This window comes from Neovison vison, chromosome 5 (genome assembly GCF_020171115.1).
Source record: "Neovison vison isolate M4711 chromosome 5, ASM_NN_V1, whole genome shotgun sequence".
NCBI lineage: Eukaryota > Metazoa > Chordata > Mammalia > Carnivora > Mustelidae > Neogale > Neogale vison.
In genome coordinates this window covers 57,351,800-57,365,604 of record NC_058095.1, presented here as the reverse complement: position 1 = coordinate 57,365,604, position 13,805 = coordinate 57,351,800, and the positions used below count along the sequence as shown (strand labels likewise).

Sequence of the window (13,805 nt, the reverse complement as noted above, 5' to 3'; positions counted from 1 at the left end):
AGTCTTACCTGCTGAGCTGCCACTGGGAGAGACTGCGCTAAGAGGAACTGATCTGTTAAAAAAAAACAAAAACAAAAAACAAACCTTGAGAAATCATGGATGGTGGCCCGCTACATGTCACGTTAAAAAAAAGTCTGTCACTTTCCCCTATACAAACAGTCAGGAGATACAATGAAAGAAAAGATCCCCAGTGCCAATTGCAACAAAAACATGAGATTCTGAAGAATCCACTTAAGAAGAAATAGGCACAGTTTAGCAGAAGGCGCCTTCCCAGTGCTCCCGTGAGAAACAGAAGAACAAATGGGTAATCATGCCTTGTTCTTGGATGGGAAAAGCCTGCACCATAAAGGTGTGAATTTCCTCCACTTTATCTCTCAATATGTGTTCAAAACTCGTGGATCGGCATTTTTGACAAGTGAATTAATGAAAAATAATGGTAAAATTCTGGAAAATGAAAAAGATATTAAAAAGATACAAAACACGGTAAAACTGCAGGACTTGAAAAAGGGCAGATTTGACCTATGAATAGACAGACAGTAGAAAAATATAAAAAAGCTAGAAAGGCAGGATTATTTAAGAAAGCATTCTTTGTCCTGTGGAGAGAATGGAAAAGGCCTCAATGTCCACCGTTAGGAAACTGAGTCACTGAATCCCAGCATACAGCAAAGTACCGATCTGTGGAAAGACATCAAGACACAGTGACAAATTTAAAGTCAAGATGACATGCACACATCTGGGTGCACAGACCTCTCTGGAAGGGTCTGGAGAAGCAGGCATCGTGAGACCTCTCAACACAGCTCTTTGTCTGTCCGTCCTTCTGTGCCATGCGTTACTACTGTGGGAATGGATGATAGAAAAATGCCATTAGCGGCTCCATGGAAAAGAAGTAGAAACATCCTTTTTGGTGAAGTGCTGTGCCACAGAACTGCCCAGGCCAAACCGGGCAGTCAGATCTCCCATCCTCGATGCACGCGCCTCCGCGTGAGTCGGCCCCAGCGGGCTGGCCTCTGTGCCCAGACCTCACTGCCATTGGCAGGTCGTCTGCCCTCCGAGCACAACCTTGTTGGGAAACAGGAGAGCACCCCGAGGGGGGAGAGTTGGAATGGCTAAATCCGTTCCTCAGAGATGGATTACATGTTCCCTAACTGAAGATCCCTTTTCCTAATGAAAGACGTTATTCATGGGCACCTGCTACGCGGGGACAGCGTGGAGGAGGGAACGAAGGTTGGGAACTTCTACTACGTAAGGTGATTGCTTGTGAAAGATAGACCCCTCTAGCCCTCCACCCTTCTGCCTCTCCACCCCTCTACCCCTGTACCCCTCCTCCCCTGCACCCTCCCACCTCTCCAGCCCTCCAGCCCTCCACCCTTCCCCATTCTAGCCCTCCACTAGAGTAGAGAAGTGGGCAGGGTTGACAGGAGGAAACAGCAGTGTCTGTCACACGGGGAAGCTGCTCGGGCTGAGGGCAGCACGCTAGCATCGTTTCTGCGGAAGTACAGTGAACACAGCAGGCTGAACGGGGACGGCGATGTATGTACACGTCTCCAGGCTCACCGCTATGAACGTGGTCATCCTCTGTCACCATCCAGCAGGGACACTGCTAAGGGAAGGGAACGCACAGAGAGGCGGCCTGGAGCCTCCCACGTGCAGAGGGCTCGTGTGGGGCCTGAACGGGATCTCAGCAGCCACCCCTGAGGTCAAGAGGACTTTCCTGCAGCTGCCGCAGAGCCCATGGCTGAGGAGAAAGGGGACAGGAAGCGCACCATGGTCTCCCCACTCCCAGCCGAGGGCTGTACACCCCACGCAGCCACTTGCTTTTCCTTCCTTTTCCCTCTTATTTCCTCGCTTCTTCCTCTGCTTCTGTCCGGAACCATTCAGCACCAGGTGCGGGGCTGTTGTACGCGTAGGTCACGCACATCGCACACCGAGCTCAGGGCCTTTGGTTTCCCTCCTCGGCATGTGTCGCTGATGTCCCCAGCCTGGGCCACGGGGACTGCCGATTGCGCGGGGTGGGCATCCCGTGGGTTCCCCAGAAGCTGACAGGTCCTGTTCTCGCCCTGCCCGGTGGCCGCCCGCAGCTGAACTCGTTCGAGCAGCTGTGCATCAACTACACCAATGAGAAGCTGCAGCAGCTGTTCAACCACACCATGTTCGTGCTGGAGCAGGAGGAGTACCAGCGCGAGGGCATCGAGTGGAGCTTCATCGACTTTGGGCTCGACCTGCAGCCCTGCATCGACCTCATCGAGAGACCCGTAAGGCCGCGATCCCGTGCGGGACTTCCGGGCTCTGCCGCCGCTCATCCCCCAAGTGCTCTTGTCTTAAGTAGGCTTTTCCTTGTCTTAAGTAGGCTCCATGCCCAGCGTGGGGCTCGAACCCCCAACCCCGATATTAAGAGTCACTTCCTCCGCGGACAGAGCCAGCCCTCAGTCCCCGCCCCGGCCAAATCAGTCTTAAGACAGTTTTTTAACATAAAAGATGTAGGAAGGTGATACTTTAATAAAAAGAACTATTTAAAAAGCAAGCATGCAGCCAGGCAGGCCCTCCCTCAGCCCTTGTGTGGGGGAGCCTGCTGCTTGTAGACCGCTCTCGAGGCACCCTCCCCGACCCCTCCCTGCTCTGCCCCCCTATCCCCACTACACGCACCTGCCAGGGCTACACAGGCCGCCGCCCTTGGCCAGGAGCAGGACATGGCATCCAGACTCATTTTTCACATCACTATCCTTGGGAGCATAAAGCTGTTCTTATTTTGGCAGTGTTTTGTTTTCTCTCTCTCTCTCTCTTTTTTTTTTTTTCCTAATTTGAAGTTTTGGGGGTTTTTTGGGCCCATGTTTTTTGGTTTTGTTTTGGGTTTTTTTTTTTAGTTGAGAGAGAGAGAGAGAGCAGGGTGGCAGCAGATGGGGAGGGAGAAGCAGATTCCCCACTGATCAGGGAGCCTGACTCGGGACTCAATCCCGGGACCCTGAGGTATGACCTGAGCCAAAGGCAGATGCTTCACTGGGCAGGTGTACTTTATACAGCACTCTTAGCAAGCATCAGGCGTTCTTTCCCCTTTGGTTTAGTGTTAACGCAAAAATAGACAGGACTGAGGAGCCTGGGGGACTCAGTCACTAAGCATCTGCCTTCAGCTACAGGTCATGATCCCTGGGTTCTGGGATCAAGTCCTGCATCAGGCTCCCTGCTCAGTGGGGAGCCTGCCTCCCCCTCTCCCTCTGTTTCTCTCTCTCAAATAAAACCTTAAAAAAAAAAAAAGAAGGAAAGAAAAGAAAAGAAATACATTGGACCACATAGAACTTATTCACTTATGATCCCAAGCAAATATTAATGACTTGGCTCTATTCCCTGGCGGTCAGGAAGGGAAGCTCAGCAAGGCACTTACAGACCTGTCCCCCACCCCCACCCCCATACAGCCTGTGGCCTCAGATAGACACCTTGTCCCAGACTTCCAGCTCTGTAGAAATCCCCAGCGAAAGGAGACACGGTAACACTGCTTGACATTGAAGGATGAAGTAGCAAAAATACAAAGACCAATTGGGGACATTCATAATGACGCTGTCACCGAGCCGTTTAAAAAAGGTTAAATTACATTCAGAATCCTATTTCAGAACTTAAGGATATTTTCATTGGAAGATATTAAAATGTAAGGATCATGCTAGAAAGACGGATGAGCCCTCATTAGTGTGAGTACAGATCTTCAGAGTCCGCTGAGCGGGGCCCGTTGAGTGACCTACCTCTCTAATCTCGGCAGCTTGGCAGGCACCTAGTCCTGCCCACCTCTGATGATTGCTCTTTGAGCTGCTCTAAGCCCATGGGTTCTTGTAGGTGGAGGAGCCCTAAAGCAGTTGGCTGCCGGGGGCTCATCGCAGGGACACCCCCCCACACACACAGCTTCTGCCTGCTGGTGTGCAGTGTGCCATGGCCTTCCGGCTGATGGTCACACTGACTCCTGGGAGCGTTAAGCAATGTTTGTGTACAGCTGGCCTTTCCCTAGTGGACGCCAAGTCCGCATGAGCTCAAGAAGACGGCCGGTTTCATAGGCGTACCCGGAGGCTTGTCCCACCGACTGGCCGTAGTTGTGGGGTGACCGTGAGGGCTGACCCGGATGCAGAGACCTAGTCCTTGACAGTTTAACGGTTTGTGTCGCTGTCACGCGTCCCCCACTTGCCTCCAAAAGGGAAGTCCCTGCACGGGCTCTGCGCTCTTTTTCCGTATGGAGCCATAACTTGCAGGCCCTGCAGTCCAGTGGCCTAGGCCTGGTTCACTGGTGTCCACGTGTTCTCAAGTCTGCCGCCTGCTCACACGTCCTGGTCCTCCTGGGCAGGGATGTCGGGCCCTCCCCACCCCCCGTGGCATGGGTCCACTTTCTCCCATGTTTTCTGGGCCTTTCTGCAGGGACCCAACCCCACAAAACTAAACAGCCTGGCTCTCGAGTGTCGGCTGGAATAAATCCAGACGCTCAGCTGATGGATCCTCACCCCAACTTTCATATTCTCTGCTGGATTCTGGTTACAGTGTTGGCCAAGCGTGAGGGGACGCGTCTTATTTCATGGTCCCTTAAATAGGAACTGCAATCACTTAGGGTGTAAGGTGTTGGAAGCATTCCACCCAGTTGAGGGGTGCATTTATTCTGGTTTTCTTTCATTTTAAAAAATTCCCCTTTCTCATGCGTCCCCTGCCCCCCAGCAACCACACTTTGTTCTGGTGGAGGTTTTAGGGTCCTGTCCCCTGCCAGCCCCTGAATGCAGTCAGCGTCCCGCTCTGTGGCCCCAGCTCCCGGCCCTTGCTGGGGTCCCTCAGTGGCTGCCTCTCATCACCAGGCAAACCCCCCCGGCGTTCTGGCCCTTCTGGATGAAGAGTGCTGGTTCCCCAAGGCCACGGACAAAACCTTCGTGGAGAAGCTGGTTCAGGAGCAAGGCTCCCACTCCAAGTTCCAGAAGCCGCGGCAGCTGAAGGACAAAGCGGACTTCTGCATCATACACTACGCGGGCAAGGTACGGGCCACGCCGGCAGATCCTGCCGTGTCCCCGAGGCCGGGGACGGCCGTGCGGAGACGCGTGCATGCGCGCGCACGATCCCGCCCTGCCGTGTCATGCGCGAGTCTCCGTGCCGTGAGTGTGCCGTGCACATGTCGTGAGTGTGCCCGGCGCACGGCCCCTGCGTCGTCCGGCCGGCCGGCGGGCCCGCGAGCTTTCTGGCGGAAGGCTGAAAGCGTTCCCTGTGTGTGTTTGTGTGTGTTCCTGCGTGGCCCGCCGCCCGCCAGGTGGACTACAAGGCGGACGAGTGGCTGATGAAGAACATGGACCCGCTGAACGACAACGTGGCCACCCTCCTGCACCAGTCGTCAGACAGATTCGTGGCGGAGCTTTGGAAGGACGGTAAGGACGCGCCCCCGTCTGCAGTGACGCCTGCCCGGGAGCTTTGCCGGTTACGGCTTCTAGGTGGTTGGTCCACGTAGATCTGTGTCCGCAGACTTTACTGGAATACTCGCTCTCCCTAGAGCAGGGCTGCCGCTAGACCCAGTCCCCGCCTGGTACCCCGCCTGGGTCCCCCGACCCTGCCTTCTCAGTCAGACGCTGCGGGAGGTGGGGACCGTTCTAGGGACTGTTCAAGGGCCCGGCTGGGTTGCTCCAGGGCCGCCGGACACGGGGCCAGAGAAGCCCCTCCATGGCTTGCTGTGTGGCTCACCTGAGCAGCATCTGCCCTGGGCAGGCCTCCTGCTCACACACGGAGCGGCTGCCAAATAAGTTCGAGAAGGCCGCGCAGAGATGATCTTTTCTTTCCACCAGCCCCCGTAGTGGTTTTCTTTACACGACCCTCAGCTGCAGGGTCTGGCCGTTTGGTCATAGACTGGAAGGTTTGCTAGGACTAGAACGACAGCCGGGAGTCCACGCACAGCGGGAGGCCGTGCCTCCTGGCGTTTGTCGCTCACTGCAGCGTCATCCTGGTTGTGTCCTTCGCATAGCCTCAGGCCACCTGGGCTATCCGCCCTGAATCTGCCCCTGCCTCCACCCCGGGTCAGGCCTCTTTGGGAGCCTGGCTCGCTTCTGCTTTTCCCGTAGCACCTGCGGACCTTGTGACCTAGCCATCTCCTCAGAGGACAAAGAGGCCCAGGAAGGGAAAAGAGAAGGGGTGAGGGCTGTGGAGGCAGAAGGACAGAGCAGAGGGAGTGTTGAGAACAGGAGGGCAAAGGGCTGCCCAAGTCAAGAGTGGTCGTGCGTACCTGCTGGGCCTGCCGGGGAGGTGGCATGGCACACGGGGTTCCTAGGAGGGATGGTCCACCTGAGACCCTAGAAGGAGGGACTTGGGAAGACTTGGTAATTTTTGTGCCTTCGCACAAGAGTCTCCAACCAGATGCTGCATGTCCCCTGTCAGGATGATGAGCCGGGCAGTCGAGGGGGCTCCCTGAGCTCTGGGCAGAGCAGCTGGCGGCAGCTGGATACACGAGGGCCCCCGAGTCCATCACTAGGAAGCGGTGGCATGGGGATGTGAGACGTGGAACCAGAGTGGACAAGACCACTCAGAGCACCGGTTGGCACGGGGCCCACAGTGCCAGACAGTGTGAGGGGGGAGCATGTGAGGGACAGGTCCCCTTCGCCACAACCCTGCCACTTGCGGAGCCCTGGGCCCTCCCTTCCACCTGGTGCTCCGGTCAGACCTCCAAGCACAGGAAAGAGAAAATGCGCACGAGCTGTTGAGTCCTGCAGCAGCTGGGATGGGTGCCCCAACGATGGGGCGGAATGAGCCTTCAAAGATATGCGTTAGAGGAAGGGTGGCCCTCTGGCCCAGGGAGCTGAGGAAGTTGGTTGTGGACACAGAGTTAGTCGCCTGGTCCTTGAAGGATGACAGTTTGTTGAGTCGCAAAGCCTGGCATTGACCGAGCATGTCCCAGGTGCCAGGCGGGGTCCCGGCGTGGACTTGGGAACGCACGTGGCCAAGGGGGAGCAGGAGTCCATGAACGAGCTGCTGCAAAGCAGGGAGCCTTTTCCGAAGTGAGGATGGCTCGGAAGGAGGGCCCGAGCCACAGTTTGAGTGAGCCCAGGGTGGTGGCAGGGAGCCCAGCGAGGGTTGGGAGCGAGGGGGTCCAGCCAGGCTGGAGAAGCCCGCCTGCTAGTCACGCTGCAGCAGGTGTGTGAGCCATGCCGGTGCCCCGGGCGGCACGGAAGGTGGACAGAAAGCAGTCGGTGGGCTGGGTCGGGGCGAAGGGCCTAGAAATGGGGGACCAAGTGCAAGGTGGCCGAGAGACAGGCCGCGGGTGTTGAAGAAATGCCCACGGAGCAGGGGTCAGAGGAAGCCTGAAAAATGGATTCTCTCTTTGTTGTGTGTGAGAGCAGAAGCAGGTACTGGAGAAAGAAAAGGGCCATTATTACCAAAGGGATGAGAGTCTGGACTAAAACGCTGGTTCTGATGTGGTTGAACCACTCTGACTGCTTTTTTAAATTCTTCACCAAAAATGATGTTGTGCGAAAGCCCTGATCCATTGGCATGGGGCCATCTGGCCTCTGTCTCACCGTGGTCGTGACATGTGTGGTCCATTGAGCAGCGATGCGGGATGTGCCTCCGGTCCCCCCAGAGCTGGCCCCCCAGCGGGAGACTCAGGACACCCGAGTAGGACAGGCAAGCCTCTGTCTTGGCCCCCCACTTCCTTCCCGGCCTTCCTGCCTCCATCCCTCTCCGTTGCCGCCATGCCTCACCAGAGAAGCCCGCGGCCGCGGCGGGCTGTCAGCCTTCAGAGGGTGAGATGGGGTGGGCATGGGCCGCAGGGGTCCATGCCCACCGTGTAGCCCAGGTGAGCTGTCTGACAGGTGGGACCACGTCAGGAGCGTCCCTGACCTGCCTTCCTGTGTTTTCCGTGTCCACAGAGACCCTGCGTTACTGACTCACTTAGAGAACAGCCGGCAGCCTCACAGGCTTCCCCGGTGCTGGTCTGAACCTCGTGTGTCTGAACTTAGCCCGCGGCTCAGACCCCCGCACAGTAGTGTTTGCATGGCCTGGACTTGCTACAGGGAGCCGCTGGGAGGCCAGTGTGGCCCCTTTGTCCATACCTGCCCCCAATGTGACTGAGCCATGCTGACTTCTGCTCTGGAAAAATCCCACGAGCTTGCTACCATGGGCAGAAGTCCCATTGGCTTAGGTGGTCAGTTCCCTCATCTGAGTGACAGGATCGCGGAGAAAGGGGCCCAGGGCAGTCTGCCCGGTTTGCGGGACCGCGTGTTGCGTTTGGAGAGTCAGCGGCAGGCACGGAGTGTGGCCGGGGGTCTAGGAGGAAAGTTCACCACGGCTCAGTCTTGGGATAAGGCCAGGCCTTAGGAAAAGACAGTAACCTGGGAAGAACACCTCCTTATTTTTCTCTCTTTGTAGCCACAGCAGTGCAGAAGCAGGAAATGACAGGTTGACCAGGAGAGTAGGCTGCGTGGATTAACTTGCCTGCGAAGGCACAGTCCCCAGGGTATAAAACATTTTGTGTTAAAACAGACTCTGAGGGGTTTGATGGAGTTCTCTCAAGACCCAACCAGGAGTGTTAAGATTTTTGGTGGCAGCCCTGCCCTAGAGATTCATAGTGCCCTACTTTTTGCTAAAAGATGTTTCTGGGATTTCTCTACCAGCTGCACAGACGATGCACCCTGGGTCTTATCTGGGGGAGGGGAAGCCAACAATTGCATTTTCATGTAAAAGTGCCTCCTCGGGTATATTCATGGGTAAAGGGTGTGATCATTCACATGTCACCCGATGGTTTACAGTTGTTTTAACATTTTGCTGCAACAGAATTTGAATTTTATTTTCCTTAAAGGTAGTTACCTGTTACTAATTTTTTTCCTTTTTTTTTAAATTAACATACAATGTATTATTTGTTTCATGGTTTTGGTTTTCTTTTTTCAATTAACATGTAACGTATTTCTGTTCCTAATTTCTATTTGAAGTAAATTACATTGCCACAATTTGTATTGGACGCCCGAGTGGACAGCAGTGTGAATTTGGACTGTAAAAGCCACTAACGCACGCACTAGAGTGCCCCAGCTTGCTCAGTCTCGTCCTGATGTGCTAATTGCAAGATAATTTTATGAAGGATAACGCCAGTAGCACCTGAGCACCCTTAAATTTTCTCCCGGGTTTTCAGGGGGCGGGCGATCACGGAGTGTGGATTCGAACCCATGCTCACACGTGCTGCGGGGAGGGCTCTTCTGAGTCCACGTAAGTTGACTCAGTGAGGACCTGTGTCCAAGTGTGCGCAGTCATCTGCGCGGTAATGTCGCATGGGCTCTGCCCCCCGACTCACGAGGGTCGCAGCCCGACTGCAGAGCTGACTTGTGATGTCCAATGTCTCTCACACTAACCGACGTGTTTGTGTATCTGCTCTTCTGTCCTGTTTTGCTGTGTCTCTGCTGTAGAGATTCAGAATATTCAGAGAGCTTCTTTCTATGACAGTGTTTCTGGTCTTCATGAGCCACCAGGTGAATGTACAAAGCCTGTAGGTCTTCCAAGCACATAAGCCCCCAGGAGGAGCTCGAGGGGAGGGGGGCGGGGGGGGGCTGCAGGGTGGCTGGGAGGGGCCTGGGGTAGGCTGGGCAGGGGCGGGGGTGCTGGTTCCTGGGTTCCTGTTTTTGTTTCGCTCATAGACCTGCATGAACCTTTCATTTCATGCTCCCTCCCCTGTCCTCCGAGGCAGCTGTTTGAGCGCATCCACAATTGAATCGCTACCGCATACACATCGCTTCTTCTCTTCCGCGCTCACAGCACTGCTTACTGAAAGGCAACGTCGCTACCTTTGCCAGTGGTGCCGTTTTGATACACGGGCCCCGAAAGGAATGCTGGGAACGGATGTGCGGAAGGAGGGTCTCCCATGTCTCTGGGTCTCCTTTACGTTTTCGAGGCCAAGGAGTTCCAGGGAGGGGTGGTTCTTGCTTTAAGTCCTGCATGCTGGGAGAGCAGATAATTCCGCCTTTCTCTCCCGTGTTGGTCTCCTCATGCTAGGTTTGGTTTGGAACGTGGGTGGGTATCGAGTCATATGGCTTTTTGTTTGGAGCTTGAGATCGTGAGTCGATCCACAAGGCTCAGAGGTGCAGGTGTGGGTCGAATTCAGACCCTGAACCCGAAATTGAGCCCCGCACGACGGAACCTTGTGGTCTGAGGCCCTAGCCCCGTTGTTAAATACGGCCTACACGTGACTAAAGGCCCCGTGAAAGCCCGACCTAAGAAAGAATGTATCAGCCAGTTTGATAATTATGTAGTGAAATTGTCAGATGTGACATTCAGAGACAAAGTCAGATTCATCAGACAAAATTTCCTTTCTGACTTTTGGAATCCAGTGATGCTGAGACCTCAGACCATCCCAAGGCTTCCTTAGGAAGAAGAGGAGCGTGCCGGTCTCCACTCAAGTACCCCCGCCTCAGTTCTAGGCCTCGTCCTGGGGAGGAAGCACGCTGGCAGAGCTGGGATGCGGGTGGGATGACGCCAGGGAGGGTCCCACGAGCTGGAGCACATGCCGCACAGAAGCCCGAGAAGGAACTCGTGACTCACGCCCCCGTGGCCCGTGGGGAGTCTGGCCCGGGTCGAGGACGTGGGGACAGGGACAGACAAGTAGGTAGGACTTTCCAGCCAAGGGGCTGCCGGAGACGTGTGCTTTGTTCAGAGTCAACGCTGGCTCTGTTCGACTTTCTGCCAGTGCCCTCTTTAAACTAATCGCTGGGACTCTTGGATGTCTGAACTCTTAAGAGCGCTCCAGATGGAGCTCTTGGAGAGCAGGGACGGGCCAGTGTGGGCTCGCCGTCAGTTCCCCGGCACTGGCACGAAATCGGTGCCCCAGAAGGAAGCAGTTGAGTGAGGGATCCAGAGGGTGGGCGTCCCACAGCCAGTTCTCAGACGCGGCGGCTCTGTCCAGCGCCCCCACAGTGGCCCTCACCTCTCCCACGGCGCAGGCGCATGGGCTCTTTCCCCACGACGTGGAGCAGGTGTGTTTCTGCTCCTGCAGCACATGCGAGCCCCTCCTGGATGATGTCATTCGGGCAGGCCGCCAACTCCTTGAGCTCCATGACCTCACCTCGCCAGAGGTGTCCTCTGTTGAGTGATTTGGCTGAATAAGTGTCCGGGCTCCGTCTCTCCTTCTTAAAAGGTCTTCCACCCGCCGTGGCTACGTCTGGTCTCCCGCAAACGGTCTTCCTCCTCAGTGTGTGCTTAGGGAGTCCAGCCCCAGAGAGGCGTAGCCAGCGTTAAACAAAGATGTGGGCTTTAGTATGTGCACTGAATTCTCCGAAGACGGCGGCGGAAGGGATTTCTAGGTGTCCAGATTGTGAACCTGTTGTCTTAAGTGCAGCGATAACTTAGTGCGTGTCCCTCTAGACGTGAGGGCGCGGAGCTCTTGTGACCCTATGCTTCTAAGCTCCCGCGGAGTATTAGGGGTGGAGCAGGGAAGCCGTGCAGGCTCTGAGGACAAGGGTGAGAGGCGGGAGGAAAGACGGGCTTCCAGGAGCATCAGAGGACAAGTGTGCGAGAGGAAGGAATCCCCAGAGAGGGAATAGGGAGTCGTTCACGTTTCCACTGTAAGCCAGAGGTCTGTTTTCTTCCAGATCTGCTTTGAAAGCCCAGACTTTCTGAACTAAACTAGCAATGAGCCGGCGAGGAGGGATCATAACCTCAAAATTGTAGGCAGTGTGTTCGGGCTACCAGGGTGCAGGACGACAGGCACGGTGTCTGCACCACGGGGCGGCTGCGTGTCCTTGGCTGTAACCCAGCCTGCACCTGCCATGTCCTTCTGAACCACCACAAGTGCGAGATGGCCCCTGACAGCTCTGGAAGGCTGGGCTCCACCAGAGAAAACACGAGAGGTACCCAGAGCCGGTCTGAGCAGTTGCTGGAGGATACCCCTCCCACCAGCCCCGCTCCTTTCCAATCTGTTGCGGAAGCGCCCTTGAACGCGGGAGCCCAGTTCACTTAGACGCAGCGGGGAGGGGCTGGCCGGCATGCAGGAGGGCTTCGTGTCTGTCACAGGCTCCTGGGGGGTTTCCCTTCATCTCTGATGTCCACTGAGCTCTTCCCTTTCTCCTTGTCACAGTTCAGGGGGAAGCTTCCCCTTAGCCATGCTTCCAACCGAGAGGACAATGTTCTGGTTTCAAAAACGCTAAACTGGTCCTTTTTGGGTCCAGGAAGTCACAAAAGAAGGTTCCATGTAGAACCGGGTAGCAGAACTGATAAGATGGCAGTCTTCAATCTTGTAAGTCTTGCCCATCAGCCACGATCTCTCCTGGTTTAGAACCTGGGAGGCGGTTTGGACGCTGTCTGTGTGCAGAGCTAAACGGCACGGAGGTTTCTCAGCGGATGGAGGGTTTTGTTGTGCGGAAAATTCTTGTCCTGGTTTGTTTCTGTTTTTAATCTTGAGAGCTGGGAGGGCCAAGAGAAGCAGCCTCCGGGTTTTGCTGCGTGAGTCCCTGAGGTCACATGGGGTCAGTGACACTTGCTGCCAGGGCTGTGAGCGTCACGCCTCCCAGTGTGAGTGTGAGCCTGCCTCTGGCCGCGGCTGTGAGGATGCTGCCCTAATAACGAAAACCAGAAAATCAGCAACTGTGTCCTTGGCGGTGAGTTGGTGCAAGTCCCCCAGGTTCCCTGAGCGCCAGGACCAAGCTGAGGGGCAGGTGTGCTGAGTTGCCCGGCGTCCTCAGGAAGTAACAAGAAGAGTTCCAGAGCCGGAGGAAGATGCTTAGAATCACATGCTCCCTGTCGACCTGGGGACTTGCTCAAATTTTTCTGAGAATTTCCAGACGTTCCAGAACAACGAGCAAGTTGGTCCCCTGCCCAGGAGTGGAAGCAGCGCCTGCGTGTTACCACCACGTGACGGGGATATATGGGGTCTAGAGCACTTCCGTATTTCCCAACCTGTGCTGACCTGGCCGCGACATGTCTGTATGCCCGAGTAGAACTGTCTTGACTTGCTTACGGGAGTCCTAAAAACGTGCTGCGTGTCTGGCCCAGTGCCAGATCCTAGAGGCCTTTCTAGGAATATTCGATGCAGTTTTCATTCATCATCTGGCTGTTAAAACGAACATTCAGATATGTCTGTCCCCCTTTTTTGGTTCCTACCAAAAAGTGTCCGAAGAAGCAGCTTAAATACGGCGGTGCGATGCAGTAGCGCTAGTGATTTGGCCATTGCAGACGAGAGGAACGTGAAAAATCTCACGGAGCTCTTGCACCCTGAGCCTGGCTCCTAGACGAGAGCGGCCAAGCGTTCTGGCAGTAAACAGCATTCCTCGGTAAAAAAAACAAACACCGTTCATAGCTGTTTTATGAGACCAATGATTACAAATTGCATTTTTCTTCTGAATCTAACTGTGCCTTACAGGTGTTAGGTCTGTGGGACTCATCTTATTGGTCACTGTCCACTTAAGTTTATTTTTTTTTTAAATGAGGACCTCAGTCTTTTTTTTTTTTTTTTTTAAAGATATTATTTCAGTCTCGGGCGCCTGGGTGGCTCAGTGGGTTAAGCCACTGCCTTCAGCTCAGGTCATGATCTCTGGGTCCTGGGATCGAGTCCCGCATCGAGCTCTCTGCTCAGCAGGGAGCCTGCTTCCCTCTATCTCTCTCTTTCTGCCTGCCGCTCCATCTACTTGTGATCTCTCTCTGTCAAATAAATAAATAACATCTTTAAAAAAAAAAAAAAGATATTATTTCAGTCTCAAGTAGGTGGAGAGGCAGGCAGAGAGAGAGGAGGAAGCAGGCTCCCCCCTGAGCAGAGAGCCCAATGCGGGGTTCGATCCCAGGACCCTGAGATCATGACCTGAGCCCAAGGCAGAGGCTTAACCCACTGAGCTATCCATGCGCCC

General features: G+C 55.0%; 1 protein-coding gene across 6 annotated transcripts in view; it reads left to right on the top strand.

Annotated features, from left to right (window-relative positions):
- The window catches only part of MYH10 (myosin heavy chain 10), a 119,649-nt gene that overhangs the window by 64,501 nt on the left and 41,343 nt on the right, over positions 1–13,805 (top strand). For 5 of the 6 annotated variants that reach the window (XM_044249067.1, XM_044249066.1, XM_044249068.1 and 2 more), the window contains exons 13-16: positions 2,079–2,252; positions 4,815–4,988; positions 5,258–5,372; positions 9,384–9,446. In XM_044249067.1, coding sequence (XP_044105002.1) covers positions 2,079–2,252; positions 4,815–4,988; positions 5,258–5,372; positions 9,384–9,446 — 526 coding nt within the window. The remainder of the gene's footprint in view (positions 1–2,078; positions 2,253–4,814; positions 4,989–5,257; positions 5,373–9,383; positions 9,447–13,805) is intronic. The other variant, XM_044249071.1, reaches the window with a different exon arrangement.